Genomic DNA, 19,322 nt, shown 5'->3' on the forward strand with positions numbered 1-19,322 from the left:
TGTCATTGTTATTCATTGTTTTTTCATTTATTTGTTAATTTTTATGAAATTTTATGTTGGGAGCACAGTGGTTGGAGGCGAGTTTTATTTCCCAGCTGACTGGTCAGATACGTGTGTGCATCCAGGGGGAGGAATAGAGAGAAACGAATTAAATTAAAAATCGTAGAAATTATAAAAATCATCTATAAATTTCAATACGAAAATCAATAGTGAATTGAGCAGGAAAAACTTAACCATTAATTCCGTCAACATTATATTCTTTCTGGTTAATTTTACCACATTAGTGCAAGAATTTTACATAAAAAAACCACCAGGGAGTTGTGGGTTGTATGCTAGACTTGGCCAGAAAAGTTAATGAAAATTTAAATTGTCTGTGTTAATTAAATTGAATAAAATTTATTTTGTACAGGATCAGCTCCAAATGGCATCACTAGCTGTCATTCTTGTGTGTCCACGATGTAATTATTAATTAATTGTGCGGATATTGTACAAAGTACCACGATTTAAACTTTCTCCTCCCTTTTCACACTCTTTCAATTTTTATTGAAACTGAAAATCACCAACAAGAATGAGTAAAAAAATTAAAAATAATAATAAAATAATTATTTTTAAGATCATGAATATTAAAATCACTTCAAAATTTCCGTGCTTCTTTAGAAGATAATTTAGTAATTTAAAAATAAATGCTAATTACATCAGTTGTCCAGAAAGTCCCGAAATCCCGTCTGCAGAAATAGGGGAAGCAAATGATTTCAACCGCTCAAGCAAACCACGGATATCAAGTGCAGTATAGCCATGCGTGAGTTGGCTTGGCCGTAGTTTTCGCCACGTGACGTCACATGCTTGTGGATTACACAACTCCTCTACCTGATACCGTCCTTTAGAACTTTCTCTCGCCACCTTGCAAAGTCTGACGAGTGTTTGTTTGCACTGATAACTTGAATTACCGCAACCTGGTTATAATTTTATCAATTGCATTTTATTCAATTGCCTCGCTTTGGGATCTCACCTAAAATTTTGCGTAAAAAATTTAATATTAGAGGTGATGATAGGTTTTACATCTGAAAATGTGAATATCCCCAAATATGACTCCACTCAAGTGGGTAGAATTAAATCAACATTCATTTATTTTTAATTCATGATATAATTTATTTCAATTATCTATTGTGAAATCCATGGTTTCTAAATAAGATATTGATGTATAAGTTTTGTAATTAACTTATATTTGGTGTTTATTTTAGCGCAATTTAAAAATTAGTAAATATTTTCAAAGAGCCTTGCTCAAATTTTTAACGTAAATATGTACAAAAAAAAACCTTTTGATTGATTTTTTTATTTTATTTTATTTACTTTTGCCAATGAATTCCCCAACATCAACAACCAAGTTTTAAAAGCAGGTTGCAAAACGGATACTGGGGGAAATTGGCGCAAAGGGCATTTTTCCTTGTGGATGCAGGGCACAAGGCGGACGAAACTCGTGATTGATGCTCGGTTGTGAATTTCGTGACGTAGATTTTTTTCTTGTAAAAAAAAAATCACGTTTTTCACCCTTTGGATGCGTTTTCAGGGCGGAAGGTGGCATGGGATAAGTAAAAGCGCGCGTCGGTCGCACATTCGTGGAACGAACGTGGCTGAAGAAAAGTGGGAAAACCCGAAAATGCGGTCGCGACGGCGGTGCGCGGCAAAAGCGAAAAAAAAGTAAGGGAAATGCACAATATAATTTGTTATATAAAATTATAATAAACTTCAACGTCAACAAACTTGCACGAGTGCGCAGAGTTGGGCTCTGCACTTCATTTGCGTCCGCCAATCGAGCAGAGAGTTTTGCCCATTGACATGCACCAACCTCTTTTTCTTCAAAAAGTGTTTAAGTGCCTGAGATGCAAGACAGATTAATCATCAAAGGTCGTAAGCGATGACAAGCATTACCCCCGCATCCGCAACCCCCATTAAATTAGGCCGCAGCGCTTTTTCCTTCAGGACCGTCAAAGCCCTGGAGCGACCTGCCCTCAAAGCAATTTTCCCTTCTCCTGCAAGGAGCATTTGGGCCAGTAATATCAGATTTAAATGTATTTGTGGTATCGTTTTTTTTTTGCGTGGATTTACCGCGGCGGCCGAGTCTCTGTTGATGTCGGGCGTTTTAGCAGACATTAATTTTGCTAGTTTCTTTCTTCTCCTTTTACCAATTTAAAAATCTTTGTATGACCGAGATTTTATTGGCTTCACTCATCATTGGTCCGCATTGTGGCATTAATTTGGCATATAATATGTGAACTTGCAAATCAATCAATTGTTGGTATAGAGTCTCGCAAAGCCCCTTTGAAATGCAAGTGCCGATTGAAATTAAAGACGGCGTCAAACCAACAAAATGTTGCCAAGATAGGCAGGCAGGCTCTGACACTGACCCACCGCCGTCAAGCTAGGAATGCAAGCCAGCATGGCTTGGAAATAACTTTCACTTTTATTGCACACGCAGCCTCTCCCAATCGAGGGAAAAAGCAGTCATATAATATAAACGTGCACAAACAGTACATCTGCAACTAAAAAGTCCTCCTTTGTCGAGCAAAAACACTACGGCTTCCTTCCCACTCAGCTTTGGATTTTATAATGTAGAGAACGCGACTGCAAATGCAAAAAATAATTGCACTTACTTAGCCAGCAGAAGGCTCGATGCTGCACTTTTGTTAAGTTGCAGAAAGAAACCTATACTATGCTGATCTAAATTATGGCCCGTGGTGCTCTACTGTTGAGCTGTGGCTGCGCAAATTAGACTAATTGTCAGAATATCTGCCCTTTGATTTTTTTTTAAATTATGTTTTATGTCTTGCCAGTCAAAGCGTTGAAAAAAGAAATAAATAACTCTCCTCGCAAAGAGGAGGAAATAAAAAGAAAGCAGTTGAAATATCAACACTTCATGTATGAATTTATTTATTTATGAATGTATCAAATATAATTAAATTTACACTGCAAAGATTTAATCAAGCAATTGAACATCAAACTAACAAAATTGTAAACAAAATGACGCCCAATCTGAATTAGGAAGATTAGGCAAAACATCGCAAGTCTCTAAAAGTATCTGGGCCAAAGAATTAACCATACTTTTTCCTCTTTTGTGGCAAAAAAAGTTAAATAATCTGGACTTTTGAATATCCAGCAGCAGTGCGTGTTGAATAATTGTGTGTTCTCCTTGCACCAAAGTTTCTGTCGTAATATTGAAGGAAAAATTAAGTTCATGTTGAATAATATCATATTTTTTTCCTCTGACGCACAGAAATCGAGTTATTTACGTTTTCTTGTAAATCGCTTATCCGAGCACCAAAAATCACGCCTTTAATCTTTATATTTTTATATAAATATAATAAGTAAAAACCATCTCGCCATTTTAACATAATGAATGTAAAATTTCACAAGAATGGCTAATGAGTTCACCCATACCGGGATTTTTGTTCTAGGATCAACAGGAACGGAGATAATTGAAATATATCGTATTTTTTTATTTTTTTTTTTTACAAAATATCCTGTAAAATCAGTCATTTTTTAGGATATTTCGTTAAAAATGAATGGATTTTACTTTCAAGTATAATGTAGATTTAGTTTTAAGACAATCAGTCTCTGTTATGAACGGTGTGTGAATATGTTAAGAACCGATCTTTATAAAAACAAGTTTTTTTTTTAAGAAACAGCTCCAGCATTAGAAAGAGGGTGCTTAAGGACAGTCCTATCTTTGAACGCGGCATTATTTTTTCTGAACCAAAAAGCGTTAGAGGCATTTTCTGTGAGTGCGAGGTAGGCCTGACGCAGAATTGAGGTCGCGGCGAAACCCAAGTAGGTCACCGCACACCACACTCTCGGCTCTTGCATTGTGCCATAGACGAATCGCACTTGCGATGTGGGTATTACGCGTATACATTGTTCATTTTCTCTTCGCCGTTTTTGCCAAAATGATTTTTTTATTTTGAAGCTATAAAATATGATCAAGCAGCAATTTTTTTTCTGTAGACATATTTTACATTGGAGGGTTTATTTGAATTAAAAATCGACATGGGGTTTTGAGTCGTTTGTTTATTTATTTCCCAGCAAATCTCAAGCCCCGATCTTGGAAGAAGCCGATTTAAATTAAAAGCAAATTAGTATTGAAAATTATTTTAAGTGTTGCAGAGGAAGGGAAAAATGCTTGAAGCCTTTGAAGGCAGGTGCCAGGTCGTTTCAGGGCTTGACGACCCTGAAAGAAAAAGCGCCCCGGCCGAAATTCATTTTGGTCGTCTCGCAGCCCTCAATGATGGACTAACAAATTCTTTACGTTCTCGAAGTGACTGGGAATTTATGCAAAAAGAGCATTTTAAATATTTTAATCTAATGCAGAGAATAAATGGGACTTCTCACGAATGATTTTAGATGAATCGGACAAATTTGTTTTGTTATGAACACCACTCTGATTTACATGTTGTTAGGGTTCAGGAGAAGCTACTTTGACCAAATTTTGTGTACTTTTTGAAGTTTTCAGCTTTTTTTTTAAACGCAAACATGCTTTATATCGCTTTATATCTTTGCTCGTATTAATTTTAGAGCCATGAAATTTTCCTCACCGTAGGTCAAGGTCATTAAAATGCATTTTGAGTTTGCAAGGCTATTTTTTTTTTTAAATATTTGGGGGATATTCACATGCTAACTTTCTTATGGGTTTGCTGGTGCTAACTTAGCATGTGAATATCCCTCATTATGTTTTTGATATTGTTTGTGTTAATGCAAAAAAAATTAAGCCATGAAATTCCACATCTCATCCGCGCGATGGTTCACAGTTTTAAAGATATTTTTATTTGAAATTAAAAAGATGCATTTTTTTTTCCCGATATGCAATATTTTGATATTTTTCTATTTTTTTTTCTAAGTGACCAATGCGGTTTTTACTGCCAGACTTTATTTTAAAATCTCGACAACTTTTATGTTGATCAAAAATACCTAGCACAAAGGTCAAGGTCAGTAAAATGCATTTTTATATTTCAAGGCCAATTTTATTTTAAGTTTTAAGATGTTTGGTATATTTCTAAAATAAATATTTTAAAAGTTCGTTTCTCTTCATAATTTTCATAGTAAATCCAACTTTTTTTTTTTAATTATTAACTTTATGCAACACCCTCCGCCAACCTTTCTTTTTATTGGTATTGCGTTATATTATTCAAGGTGCGATAAATTCTCCGAAGTGATTCATCCATTTCCATTTAAAACTGGATTGAAGAGAGGGAGCTATAGAATAGAATATGAATTTTAAACATACTAACAAATTGTTTGTGATACTTGTATGATAATCATTGTCTGACTTGTACAGAGAAAAATAAAATGAATTGAATTCCTGTGCTGATTAAATTTTACGCATTTTTTATGCTATGCATTACGATGGCCTAATAGAAGTGCAAAAACTGTGGTTTATTTTTCCACAGTTTAAATCCAAAAATTGAATGTAATGTGGCAATTCAACAAAAACAAACAACAATCTTGAATGATATACAAGTAAGCATTCAAAGAAGTGATGAAAAACGCGGGCTTGTTAAAAAAGATTAGGGAAACCCTGTTATTCTTCAAATATTTTAGAATTTAGTCCAGGTCTGGAATTGCTCGGTAAAAGAGGCTCCCACCTTGTCTCACGCCATTTGATTGAATGATCGTATCAGAGCAAGAGATTCCATTGAAGATTTAACAAATTTTGAATCAAGCGTTTTTTGCTAATAAATTAAGTTCTTCTCTTAGTTTATATTTACAATTCAAATATATAAACTTCCTAGTAATTATTCTGCGTTTTTTCCCCTTTTAAATGACACTTTTTAACTGGTATTAATGACACGTGCCTATTGATTCGGCGGTCCACCCAAGGGAGATTTTCTTGCTGCAATTTTCCTCTTTCTGCTGCTTCTGCTCGAGTGCACGCGGTGGCGAGTCAATGGTGAACGCTCGCTCCCGAGGCCGAGAGCAGATTGCAGCAGAGACCGCGCACACGCTACTCCGTTTTGCGTAAAACCGTCATTGATATTGAGCATTTGTTGATTTTTTGACGGAAATTAATTTCTCCGGTCGTCCTCGGTAGAGGGTGGCGGCGTCTTGGAGGGGCGCGCCCGCCCTTGCCAGCTATCGATTCGCGCCAGTCACCGACCGACCGCCGGCTGGTCGGCGTAAGCGCCAGTTTGCTCTGCGAATGGAACAGTAGCCTAGGTCATTGCCCTCTGACGTCACGCAAGGCGACGCTTTGCCTCCGCTGCGAGTCCACCTCGTGCACACCGGACCATTTTATCGTTTACGGCACACATTACTACACTCGTAGGCTCAGTCAGATGAGGATTTTATAAAACCATCCTTGATAACTGCTCAAAACGTTCAACCGTTTCCTAAGAAACGATTTTGGGCTTTATTTGAGTTATCAGTGGTGACGACACTCTACCTGCCTCACTGAGAGAGTAAAACAAACAACAGTGTTCCCAACCGAACACTGGAAAAACTGCCTGATGCTAAAATATGAACACATCTCAGTGCTTACTTTACTATATAAGAAAGAAAAGAAAATAATGTAGATTTTCTTGGTTGTTGTTGGCCTCATGACCGTTCCAGGAAACTAAGGAACGTTACTTGAGTCAGAGATTGTTTTGAGCTCAAACGTGACACCTTTTTTTATTTGTCTTTAAAGACACCAAGCAATATATTTGTGAGAGTTTCAGAAAAATTAACCCCCAATCAACCCCTAAAAAAACTGCAAAAAATATTTGCTCAGAGTATCTATCGTCTTGCATTACCGCGCCATAAATCAAATAAATGATGTTGATAATAATTAAATTAAGGAGTAAAAATTCTAAATCAACTCCAATGGACTTTGTATTTAGAATTTTTTTTTTAGAGATGCGCAATATTTGATTTATAAGGAAACCCCCAACAAAATGAAAATTTTTTTTATTGAAAAAGATCAAACAAAAAACTAATGTCTGGTGTGATTTGTGCTTTCAGGCTGTCCAGCCAGTTTTGAGAAGAGAGTTGTGGTCATCGGAAGGGTCCAGGCAGTGAGCAGGAGTCTCGCTGCGGGACACCCTGTACCCCACGACCTCCCCTCACAATGAGTAGCAGTGCGCTAGCAGCCACCACTAAGAAGAGAAAAAAATCAGACGGCAGACAACAGCAGCAACAATTGTGAGTTTCGCTCTTTTTTTTAATTAAAAAAATTAAAATTAAAAATTTATTGCAAAATTAGTAAGATAATTTTTATAGTAATATAAATTTTTAATGCCAACGCTCAAGGTGGATTCCACGACAATTGAAACTGGGCGAACCTCGTTGCAAAGAAACAAAGAAAAATTAAAAAAAAATATTAAGGACAACTAGCCCAAAAATGCGACCTGTTGTCTGCTGGTTTTCTTTGCAACAAGGTTCGCCCGGTTTCAATTTTCAATATTATGAATTTTAAAAATACTTTAATCTAGAATCCCATCAAATTAGAACATTTAAGAATGTGATTAAATTTCATAATATGGTGATAAAAATCAAACAATGAGTTTTCCCCTTAGCATTAAATTATGCTGCGCTCAAAGCGCTCTTGCCCATTATGAGTTTCGCATATGAGAATCCATTGTGACCAACGAAATAAACAAACGTTCTTTGGATCTTGCAGAAACAAGTGCCTGAACGAGAAACGCCGTCGGGAACAGGAGAACATCTACATTGAGGAGCTGGCGGAGCTCATCAGCGCAAGTTTTGCGGACATGAGCTCATTGTCTGTCAAACCTGACAAGTGCGCCATACTCCAAGAAACCGTTAATCAGGTAAAATAAGTTCATATTAGCTATTTTTGTTGTTGTTTAATAACAAAAAAGAAATGGGCAAAAATGCAATTAAACCATAATAATATTAATGAACTTTCTTGCATTAACTTTATATAATTATATTTTACTACAATGTAATATAAATTTAATTAATAATAATATTTTCCTTATTGGGTAATTTTAAAGAAATTTAATTTCAAAATACCCTCACAAAACCTGGTCCCAAGACCAAGAGATTAATAATGAATTTGAAACTCTGTGAATAAGATGGTTAAAAATCAGTTCAAAGAAAAAGATTCAAAAGAAATTGTACATGTAAATAATAATTATATGGAAATTAAAATATTAACAAAGTTTGAATGATTTTGCAGATCCGCCGCATCAAGCAACAGGAAGCCCAATCAGGCGATGCCGTGCAGCAGGGTGAAGTTTCGTCCAGCAAGCCAGCTCTGATTGGGCACCAAGTGTTTGGCCCCCTTCTGCTCGAAGCCTTGGAAGGATTCCTCTTTGTGGTCAGCTCAGAAGGCAAAGTTGAGTTTGTGACGGACACAGTCAGCCAGTTTACTCGTTTCACCAAGGACGACGTTCTTGGCAAAAGCATATACAACTTTCTGCACCACGGCGATCACGCGCGGTTCAGCTCAGGCTTGCTGCCCATGACCTTAGGCTGGCCAAACGAAGGCGCCGCCGGACACTCACGCAGCCGCACATTCACTTGTCGCCTGCTGATCAAACCGCCGGACGACCAAGACGAAACTATGGAAGAGAAGCAGCAGCGGGTCTCCAAATACGAAACAATGCAGATCTCCTCAATGCTTATTCCCTTCCCTGGTGACCGCTCCGGACAGTCTGGAGGAGAAAACGAGACTTCCGAAAGTGAGGGTGGGCCCTCCATGATGTGCGTCGCACGACGTATGCCAGCCAACGAGAACATGGGCAACTTCTGCGCCCAGTTCACCACCAAGTTGGACAGAAATGGCATCATCCTCAGCATCGACTCGAGTGGAATTGGACTCAACACGTGCCCTGGTCTTGGAAAGGTTTGAAATATTCATATGGTTTTCTATTTTTCTCAATTAATTCAACGAATCTCATGTTGCAACAAATTGAAAAACAAATTAGCAGAAAGGGTTGATGCAGTGCTATTTCTTGCTTTTTTGTTGTTGTTGTTGCTCATGAAATAGGGTTGAACTTTGTTAAATGTTATTTGCTGAAAATCAAGATGGATAGAATTTAGAATTGTTTCAGTAGATCAGCTGGGAAGAGAAATCAAGCAGCAGGTTCTATGTTTGAAATTTGTGTTTTAGGACTTGATTGGCAGGAGTCTGCACCAAATAGTGATTTCAAGTGATGCCCCACGTCTTGCCGCGCACCTTTCTGAAGCGCTCACTGTTGGCCAGTCAACAAGTCCTGTAATTCGACTGGCAATCAACATGAACGGTCCCCCTGTACCTGTCCAGACCAAAAGCAAGGTCTTCAAAGCAAGTCCTGCCAGCTCCTCCAGTTCAATGGAACCCGATTTCATTATGGCCACACACACCCTCATGAATATGTAAGCAGCTTGGTTGAGATTCAAATTTTTAGCTAATTTTTTCTTTATTTCAGGGATATGGAAGGTGGTCCCATGGCAAGTCCTGCGTCGATTGCCGCCCCCAGCTCCCCACTTCTGACCCCGACAGGTGCCTCGCTGGCCCCATCCTCATTAGACAGCTCGCCACCTTCGCGACATGTCCCCTCTCAAACCTTGCCCACAACCTTTTCCGGATTTTCCTCCGATCTGGGCAACCTGGACTTTGACTTTTTAACCCACACACCGTCAGATTGGGATCTCCAGCCTCCGGCAACAGCAGCATCGACTGCCTCCGGAGGCAGCGGCAGCAACTGGGGTAGCCCACCACCCCCCAAGCCAAGCCCTCAGCAGACTCAGACACAGCAGACAACTAACTGGGACCGCGGAAGTCCTTCTCCGAGGAACCACCCATGGGACAATAACTCGCAACCCTCAACCCCGTGCAGTCCAATGGCTGAAGATATGGAAATACCATCCGGCTCCAGACATTCGGAGTTGTCGTCAACAATCAATAAGGAGTCAGCCCGTCTGCGCAACCTGTTGACTAATCGACAGCAGGTGCCTCCTAACAGCTCACCTGGCCACAAGCACCGCATCCTCAAAGGCTTGTTAAACCAGGACGATGACGAGGATGACCTTGATGCAAGTACCGAGTCCCCCATGGACAGCACTAATGCTAGAATTGCTAGTAATAACTCCTCGGCAGCTGCCTCTTCCACCAGTAATAACAATATGCTGCTCAAGGTAAACTCACTCACCATTGCTAGCCCCCTATTGTATTTATTATTGCTCGACGTCTTTAATACCCCAGAGTTGTAAAAAAATAATTCATTCATAGCTCTTTATTTTGCAAATCAGCTGATTTTTTTCCACTTGTAGTTCGGGCTACAGCGCATTGAGTAGTTACATATTTTTCGCCTCTTCTTGTTTAATACTCGGCCATGAGTATCAGTGAGGCTTTCATTAGCATTATTTTCTCTCAGCCAATTTTTCATAATTTATTGTTCCAGATTGATAAAAAAATAAAAAATGAATTAAACTATTACTCCCTACTTTCACATAATACGATTCTCTTGGTATCATCTAATGCTTGAGTTTGCCTCCTACAGCTTCTCAATGAGAAAAGTGATGATGATGATGTGGAGGCCAGGGCAGGCTTAAAGAAGCAGAACGAATTACTGCAACAGCTATTAAAAGATGATGAATCAGAGAGGTCGAATTCTGGTGCTAATTCACAGGTGCCAATTTCAACTAAATTTTTATATTGTAGAAGAATTTATTTCTCTTTGAGGGTTGTTTTGCGTTTGTTTGAATTTAAAAGGGCAATTCGTTGATTTAATTTTCTTAGCTGGTTTTTGTTTTTCATTTTAAAATCAATTGTTGAACTCCAGTTTTCATGTCAAAAAATATAATTTTATTTCAGCGCTTAAATTTGTTGCAAATGTAACAGTTTAAATTCTTGACAAACTAATTTACTCCAAAATTAACTTAATCAATATATTTTAATACAAGTTTAAAGTGCTTTGCATTATATATTCTTGCATCAATTATTTGTTTAAATCATTGCTCCGCCAAATTTTCTCATTGTATTCTCTTGTAGGACGACTCTCTGCTGAAAAGCCTGGGATTCAGCAATTCCAGTCCGCCGACCGCCAATTCCTCTCAGGTAGGAGAATGCAGTTCGGTTGTTTCTGGAGGTCGCAAGCGACCTAGTTTGGAATCGGATGATGGAGTGGGTGGCAAGCGCCTGCAACAGGCGCCAATGCCTGCCCAGCAGATGGGCATTGCCAGTGGCACTGTAATCGCTGCCCCATCTCAGGTATGTGTTTCCTAGTTCCGTAATTCTAAATACTTAACATTGAAATAAACAAAAATGCTTTAAAATGGCATTAATTATCAAATTAATTTTAAAAAAAATTGAGTGTGCTGAACATTTTGAGATTTTTATTTTAATGCAGGTGAGTTCAAGTGGAAATTCGTCACGCCTGTGGGAGAGGAACAAGATGCTGGCATCTCTGCTGGCCAAGCAGCCCTCTCAGCCAACAACGATTCCTCCCATTCCCACATCTCTGATCCAAGCCACACCCAACGAGCGACTGCCCAAAGTTGTTGATTCAAATGTCGCCAATCCCAACCGTGGTTCTGGCGTTGGTAGAGGACCTCCGCAGTCGCCAGCTTCCCAGCAAGTGCCACCCAAAGTGTCTCCGGGGAGCACACCAGTTGTGGCTCCACAACCCCCACAGGGCCCGACGCAGCCCAACCTGACAATGCCATTGGAGGGAACGGCAGGACCCTCTGGCCGCATGGAGGCTGCTGACTCGAGTGGTGTGATGCTCAACAGCAGCACAGGGGAACTGAGCTCCTGGGAATCTTCATCTGCAAACGCGGCTAATGATGAGATGCTCTCAGACATACTGGATCAGGTCATAGATATTGTGCCTGAAAATATGTCTTCAGGTATGACGAAAATTATTTTATTTCCGAAAAATCTAAATCTTAACTTATTTGACAGATGCGGGTGCCCTTTCCAACTATATGGACCCAATAGATGGATCTATGATGATGGCTGGTGGGTTAGGTAACTCTGGTGGAATGATGGGGGGTTCTGGAGGAATGGCTGGAGCATCGTCTGGATCTTCGAGCTCTGCCAATGGCAACCTGAGTGAGAAGTTGGCCATATCGGCTATTCAAAAGTCGCTCATGCAGTTCTGTGAGAAGGCAGTAAAGAGTCCGCCACAGTACCAAACACCAATGGTAAATTTCCTTCTACGTATATTCATTTTTTTTTCAATATAAACTTACATGTAAAACTCGTTCTTATTTTTATTATTATTATTATTTATTCTTCTCGGTCAATACAAAAATTTTAAATTGGAAAAAAAGAGAAGAAAGAGTTTATTTATTTTATATGGTCAATTTCCAGCAACCACCACCAGTTTACCCCACTCCAGCTCAACAAAGGGCAGCACTTGGCTTCAGTCAGCCACAACCAGTGCAAGCACAACCTATTATGCAGAATGCAGCTGCAGCTGCCGCCAGGGCACAATTTGCTGCTCAAGCCACGCTTGTGCAAGCAAATCAAGTGGGAAATCAGGTATGTCATGTTGAATACCTTTATACAAATTTTCAATTCTCCTTGGTTTAGGCTACATTGCAGCAGCGTCGGAAACTGCTGAACTCGCAGCAGCAAATGCAAAAGCAGAGGCTGCTGTTGCAGCAACAGCAAACGCAGGTTCTCATCAACAACGCAGCACAAGTAAAGCAAGACCCCCACTCCAATATGGATGCCCTCATTAGAAACAACACCATGCCCCCGAACGTCACTCTACAGCGCTCTGCTAGTGTACCTGACAGTCAGCTGTCTCCTGGCTATGACCCCTTAAGCCCTTCTCAGCAGCGACCACAGCAGCAGCAGCAACAGCCTCACTTTAATGCCTTTAATGCTGGGTATGTTTCCATTTTCATCTTCATCTTGTTTACAATAATTTGATGTTAAATGTTAATGCAGAATTAAATATTGTAATGTTAAATAAACAATTTCTTACAGATTTGGGAACCAACAAACCCGACTCTCGCCGTTGCCTAGATCTGTTTCGAGTAATGCATTGCCCTCGTTCCAGCAGCAACAGCAGCAGCAGTTGTCTCCTAGAGTCAGCCAGGTGATTTATATCAGTTGGAAAGATGCGTGAAATTAATCTTGCTTGTAGGGAATGCCGCAGCAGCAATGGGCAGGTCAAGATAATGTTGGGAATGTGGCAGCCAATCGTCTTACTATGCAACAACAGCAAAATCCTATGCTAAATGCTCAGCTAACCGTAAGTTTTATAGTAGAAATTTTTTAACTGTTTAAATACGTGGCTGTGAATTCTTATTTCAATCATTTGTAAAAATTTGGCTGTTTTGATATACTTTGGTCACTTTAATTTGATGTACTATTTGTCTTCAGGGTGCTTATCCTCAACAAAGCACACCGCGAATTGCTCCAAATGCATATAACCAGCAAGTACAGCGGCCTGCATTGCACGCAGCGGCTGGAGGCGGGGCGAGAAGTTCTCCTTTTACTCCGGAAAATGCGCCACCCTCGTCTCCCGGCACAGCAGGCACCTCCTCGCCTGGACTGTTTCAGGCAGGCGCAGCTGGCAACATTTTCCCAACCGGGTCGCAGAATAACTTCAACCCGCAGCTGCAAATGCAAATGCAGATGCAGCAACAGCAGCACCAGATGAGGCTTCAACGTGCCATGAGTCACCCGGCCGGGGCCAGCAATGGTCCTCCGCAGCAGCAGCAGATGCAGCAGCAGCAGAACATAGCTGGTAAGTGAGCTCGATTCAGGCAGCTAGAGTAAGCGTGTTGGCTTCTGATTAGCAACTTACTTAGCTGGAAAGCCGGAGTGAAAGCACGAATTTATTACTACCTTCAAACTATTTTAATTATTATTCTACTTCACTAGATTAGTGATTGCTGGAATGGCTCTCAGTAGTTTCAGATTTTTATTATATAATTATTCAGTGTTGATTTGCCAAACCGCCCTGTTGAACATCCCTTGCCCCTTTAATCAAACAGCAAAACCCTATCTGGTTTTTTTATTATATTATTTATTATAACCAATCGTAGAGAGTAACTTGACCGAGTAGCCGGCTCCTCTCTGTCCAGCTCTCTCTCTATCTCTATCTTCTTTTTCTCTGCCACGCAGACACAGACACACTTACTCTCATCTCTCTTGAGTTGTGTTGTTTAATCAATTAATTTTTTTCTTACCCTGGTGCCCCCTCCTCTCTGCCGTCCCTGTCTAATCTTGCAGGCTGGCACCACTCGGGTATGATGGGCTACTCACCAACAACGTTGCCGCTAAAGCATCATCACCAACACCTGCATCACTACCAACAACCCCACTCTCCCTTGCCCTATCCCCCAGCAGCTACCTCAGACCACATGAACAGTTCCTATGACCACCCCTCCTCACCTTACCCATTCTCTCCACTACCTCACCGGACCACCCAGCTCTCGCCAGGTAAGACCCGCGAGGTCAACAAAACGCCAACACACACGCTCATTCCCACAATCTAATGCTTACCATTTGATTAAGATTCAAACTCAATGTTCATTCTCTCTTTCTCTGATTATGCTCTCTCTTTGGCACTCTTTCTTTTTGCCTCTCATTTTTTCACAAGGTCTTGGGTCACGCACAAGTTTCTAAAGGGAGGTGGTGAAATCCGCAGTTTTCCACCTGCTTAACCGAGGGAGCAAAGAAAGCAATAAAAACATGTTGTTAATTATGCAAACTTCACTTAATAATTCTGGTTTTAAATTTCATTCAATAAAATCCATCTATTGCAATGGAGAGTGATTAGTTAAATAATAATAAATTTCATCTCAATTATTGCTCTTCTTGGTTTTCTTTCTCATTGCTCGTTATTCTTTGTCTCTCTAGTCTTTACATAATATTTGATTTGTTGCTAATTTTGCTTTAATTAACTGGTTACCATTCTTCATAAGTAAAATAAATCGTTTATTCTTTGTTTTATTTACTTTGCATAATAATCATTAGTTTGACGCCTTTACGTAAAAATTCACCACGTTGTTTTATTTTTATATTAACAAATACTCAGTAATCAACTACATAATATCATTTTTAAATTAAAAGCTGGGCATGATGATTTGAGTCTGTCTCATTCTGGCTTTTCTCTGCACATTGGAAATGGATTTTTGTCACTTCGTTTGGTTAATTGGTCTTTTTTTCTTTTACCTGGCAAACAATTTAAAAACTAAATTTATAAAAGAAATCAAGCAAGGTGTTGGTGTTATTTAAGAATTAACTATAATGTCATTGCCCACTCCTCACACAAACACAAAACACGCCACCGAAGAATTGCTCCGACGAACCCATCCATCAGTCTGCAGATCAGCTCCTAAATCTTCTGCTTTCCCACCTTGTTAGCATGTGTATCCTTAAGCTGGTGTCCACCCCTACATTTTATCCTGCGGAAAACGTTTAAAAAAAATTTCAGTTACCTCCGAGGTCCAGGTATCATTTCATTGAGGATTATATATAGATTGATCGCAAACTAAAGCCGTCCACATGCTTGTTTTCTGCATCCTCTTTGTGTATATTTTCAATTTTTTAGAAAGAAACAAAAATATCTAGATGTTATTGTTGTGCTATTTTATCTCTGTGTTTGTCTGTGTATTTTTAATCATTCATTTTCTCAAGTGTTGTTGTTTCACAGCCACCTCACGCTTTCCTTGTGTCTCATTATTCCAAATCAAATTTTCTCCTGCGCACTGCTAGTGTAAATTTAATTGTGGTCTTCTCTCTTTCAATCAAATTTGGTCCATCGTTATGCAAAAATCGGTTGAAAGGCTAATTCGTGGCGCCTCTCACTTGCAGGAGCAAACAACGGCATGCCTTCCGAGTTTGTTCTCCAGAAGCTGAGAGCTACAGTGAGTGCCGGCAACCAGCAACACCAGCAACAGCCTATGCAGTCAGGGGCTATGGTATCTAGTCCTAGGCCACAACCGCCTCAACAACAAATGGTGCAGCTTGGGGCCAACAACCTTATCAGCAACGAGGAACTACAGGCACTTGGAATCAATTTTGAAATCGGTGCGTCAAAGAGAAATTATTAATTTATTTAATAAGTTGAAAAAGCTCAGGGGAAAAATTAACAATTAAGATTAGTAGAGCCGAGTGGACCAATTTTGGGATTTTTTCCTAATTTTAATTATTAATTTATGAATTTTTTTCCAGACAATGGTAACAAGATGTGGGATTCGCCAGCACAAAACCCTGGCCAACAGCAACAGCAGCATATGGGACCTGGTCCATCCTCAGTAAGAGTAAGATATATTTACTGCCTTCTCTCTCTCTTTAATAATTATTGAAAATGTTTTTTTTTTTTTTGTAAGCAATGTGATATTATAAAGACAGACCTTTTCTTTCCCACCACTTCAAGTGGCTCATTGTAATTGCGTGAAGTTGTGTAATTTTTTTTATCTCGCACATTTATCTCACTCTCCTAGTACAACTCCCTTGAACCGTTTCAATATTTTTAATTAATAAATTTTGCAAAAATTGTTGATATTTCTAGTCATGTATTCTAAAGATTAATTTGTGATTATTTAGTATGTTTTCTGATTGTGAAATTTATTTAAATGGAAATTTCCTGATTTAAGGAGGATGCTGGAATGCGCGGAGGTGGGACTGCGAACCAGTCGTCTTTGTTGCAGAAGTTGCTGTCAGAATGAGCTAGCAACCAAATTGATGTTATTGTGTGAATGGACTGATCAACACTGAAGCACATGTATCACTCCATTATTCGGGTTGCACCCAAATACTCGATTGAACTAGCCTTAATCATTATGATATACATAAGAAAAGAAGAGAATTCGAAGATATGAAGATTTTATTTTGGTGACTACGATGTTAGCTTTATCTGCAAGAGTCTGAGATTTTCAAAATGTCATGGCCTTAAGTGATGATGATTGTAGCATATATTTGAAAAAAAAAAACTAAAAACAATGAGAATTCAAATTATAAGAATTAAACTTGAGAGCGAAAAACGTCAACGTTTGATTGATTGATTGATGTGCAATTCAAAGATGCTATTTAAATTGTTATGTTTAAATTATTTACCAAGAAAATATTTTGTAAGGCCAGTGATTTGCTTAGTAAAAGGAATTATTAAGATAACTTCACTTACATAAGTGTGTACGCTACACTGTGTTTGTGGGTATGATTGCTTTTAAGTTGCACTGATCACAAAAATTGTTGAAATTATTGAGAAGAAAAAATGACTGACAAGGACAAAAAAAAGCTTCAAGCTGTGCAATGACAACAACAAATTCAGCAGTGAGTCTGCACCATAGAAGAACTTTGATTCATTATTGTTGGCACCACACATTTATTAATGTTTCTAGAACAATTGAATAAATGAGAAAATAGTGATTGACAATGAAAAATACTACTGCTCCGAACAAGCAAGATGGAACTCCTCGAGTTGAATATAATGTGTGTCCAGTGGTTGTGATTTCATGATATAACAAATGGATTTTTTTATTGTTATATTCTCGCAAAATTTGTAAGGAAAGTCTCCTAAAACACACATATAAACACACAAACTAAATTGATTTTTTTACACCAATCAATATGATTTGTTCCTATTAAAACAAAAATTATTTTACCAATTTTAAAAATTCCACATGTGCATTACTATTGGAAATTTAGCATTTTTTTGTTTATCTTGGTAAAACTTCATATCAGCAAGGCAAATTAAAAAAAAAAAATGTGCGTTAGGAGACTTTTCTTATTTGTGGAAAATGTCATTGAGAAAGTTATTAAATTCTAGACGTTAATTTTTTTTTTGCTCGCTATTGATTTTTGTATGTGCTGATGACTGAACAAGGACTATTTAAACCAAAGCTGTAATATTTTTCGGGACTTGGTATGAGAAATATTTTTGTACTGTCCAACGATTTCATCATGACTTAACTAGCACTGTAATGTCTGTAATCGGTATCTCCATTTTGCCTTCAAACCGTCTAGCAGTCCTCACAACTGATATTTTTTAGCAAAAGAAGCAAAACTAGGTTGGTTAATACCGAAGGGAGTGAGCTGAATTTTACTTTATTTTGTCTGCGTCTGTGCGTCATATATTTGAACTCTTAAATTTTGCACAATATTTTTATTTTGTTCAATTTCTGTAGGGGCAAAATCATCCTCTGAATGTAAAGGAAAATCTGTAGATCCCAGATTGATTTATTCTACTGCTTTTTTGCAACACAGCAGCAGACTGGGCAGTCGGGCTCCGTCAATGATATCGCCCTATGGGCCAGTCCAGCCCTGCACAGCAGTAGCAAAAGCAAAGACAGGCTAAAAAAACTTAGGGCTTTTGGATTGTTTGCTTCATTCAGTATTTAATATATTGATTTTTGCTGCATTTTGCTCAATTTTATTCCTTCGTTGTCTATCCATTTTGATGAATTAACTGAAACAAATATTATATTATATTCTCCCTTCATCTTTGTCCGTCTGTAGCATGATTTGACTTGCACCCTGAGCAAAAAAGAGAAATTCATGAAAGGGAATAATAATTGTAATATATAAAAAAAACTTGAATTAAATACCAAGATGAAATATAAATTCCACGATAATGGAAACATATTTTTAACCTCTGCAAAATACACACATACACACACACACACACTCATAAATAATAATTTTTCTTGAAAAGTTCCTGTTTGTATAATACTATTTTTGTAATTGTGGTTTATTTTGATTGTGCTACTGTAGATGAAGTATTGATAAGTTAAATGTTAATTATTATTCATTATAATATCAGTGTTTAATTACTAGGCTTTTGGGGATAATGGGTCTTTGTTATAATTATTACTATATATTTGCGTAAGTTACGGCCATTTGTTTGTTTACATCATGAGTGAATATATTCATACTGCTATATTATTACATGATTATTATTCTACATTATTATATTAATCTCAGCATTAAATTTGATAATGGAGAAAAGGAAGGAAACCTATCTGCCCTAATAGGATTGCAAAGTTGTTGTCTATATGGATGGACACAAAAGTACATTTGTGTTTATATAATTATATAGGCTCCCTCCTATTTGGAGACAAATAAAATGTATTGCAATGAAAACTTGATTTATTTCCGTCTGTATCTCTATAATTTACCTGTATAATTGCATTGATTCATAACTGTGAGTTTACCGCGATGTCCGAGTCTCTTTTGTGATGTCGGGCGTTTTAGCAGACATCTCTGCTTTGTTAACCCTATTTTCATTTTCTTTTAATTCTTACTTAGTATCAACAAAGAAGAATAAATAACAGTAATATTCTCTGTCTTAAAAATTGAACCAATTGGTCAGCCGCCGCTGAAGTCACGGCTTGGCTAGCCAATCCAGCCGCTGACTATTTTTCAATTTATTATTTTTTTT

At 38.3% G+C, this 19,322-nt stretch overlaps 1 protein-coding gene across 2 annotated transcripts in view; it reads left to right on the forward strand.

Moving 5' to 3' along the window:
• The window catches only part of LOC132201277 (nuclear receptor coactivator 2), a 23,657-nt gene extending 4,628 nt beyond the window's left edge, over nucleotides 1-19,029 (forward strand). The window contains exons 2-19 of one of the 2 annotated variants that reach the window (XM_059627307.1): nucleotides 6,988-7,167; nucleotides 7,646-7,796; nucleotides 8,168-8,836; nucleotides 9,104-9,348; nucleotides 9,402-10,110; nucleotides 10,476-10,604; nucleotides 10,967-11,185; nucleotides 11,325-11,823; nucleotides 11,879-12,120; nucleotides 12,290-12,460; nucleotides 12,512-12,813; nucleotides 12,914-13,025; nucleotides 13,074-13,181; nucleotides 13,313-13,679; nucleotides 14,168-14,377; nucleotides 15,755-15,970; nucleotides 16,115-16,203; nucleotides 16,540-19,029. In XM_059627307.1, coding sequence (XP_059483290.1) covers nucleotides 7,094-7,167; nucleotides 7,646-7,796; nucleotides 8,168-8,836; nucleotides 9,104-9,348; nucleotides 9,402-10,110; nucleotides 10,476-10,604; nucleotides 10,967-11,185; nucleotides 11,325-11,823; nucleotides 11,879-12,120; nucleotides 12,290-12,460; nucleotides 12,512-12,813; nucleotides 12,914-13,025; nucleotides 13,074-13,181; nucleotides 13,313-13,679; nucleotides 14,168-14,377; nucleotides 15,755-15,970; nucleotides 16,115-16,203; nucleotides 16,540-16,611 — 4,584 coding nt within the window. In that variant the 5' untranslated portion in view covers nucleotides 6,988-7,093 and the 3' untranslated portion in view covers nucleotides 16,612-19,029. The remainder of the gene's footprint in view (nucleotides 1-6,987; nucleotides 7,168-7,645; nucleotides 7,797-8,167; nucleotides 8,837-9,103; nucleotides 9,349-9,401; nucleotides 10,111-10,475; nucleotides 10,605-10,966; nucleotides 11,186-11,324; nucleotides 11,824-11,878; nucleotides 12,121-12,289; nucleotides 12,461-12,511; nucleotides 12,814-12,913; nucleotides 13,026-13,073; nucleotides 13,182-13,312; nucleotides 13,680-14,167; nucleotides 14,378-15,754; nucleotides 15,971-16,114; nucleotides 16,204-16,539) is intronic. The other variant, XM_059627308.1, reaches the window with a different exon arrangement.
• Nucleotides 19,030-19,322: the final 293 nt, after the last annotated feature.

The sequence above is a fragment of the Neocloeon triangulifer genome, unplaced genomic scaffold (assembly GCF_031216515.1).
Source record: "Neocloeon triangulifer isolate White Clay Creek 2 clone unplaced genomic scaffold, ASM3121651v1 ptg000014l, whole genome shotgun sequence".
NCBI lineage: Eukaryota > Metazoa > Arthropoda > Insecta > Ephemeroptera > Baetidae > Neocloeon > Neocloeon triangulifer.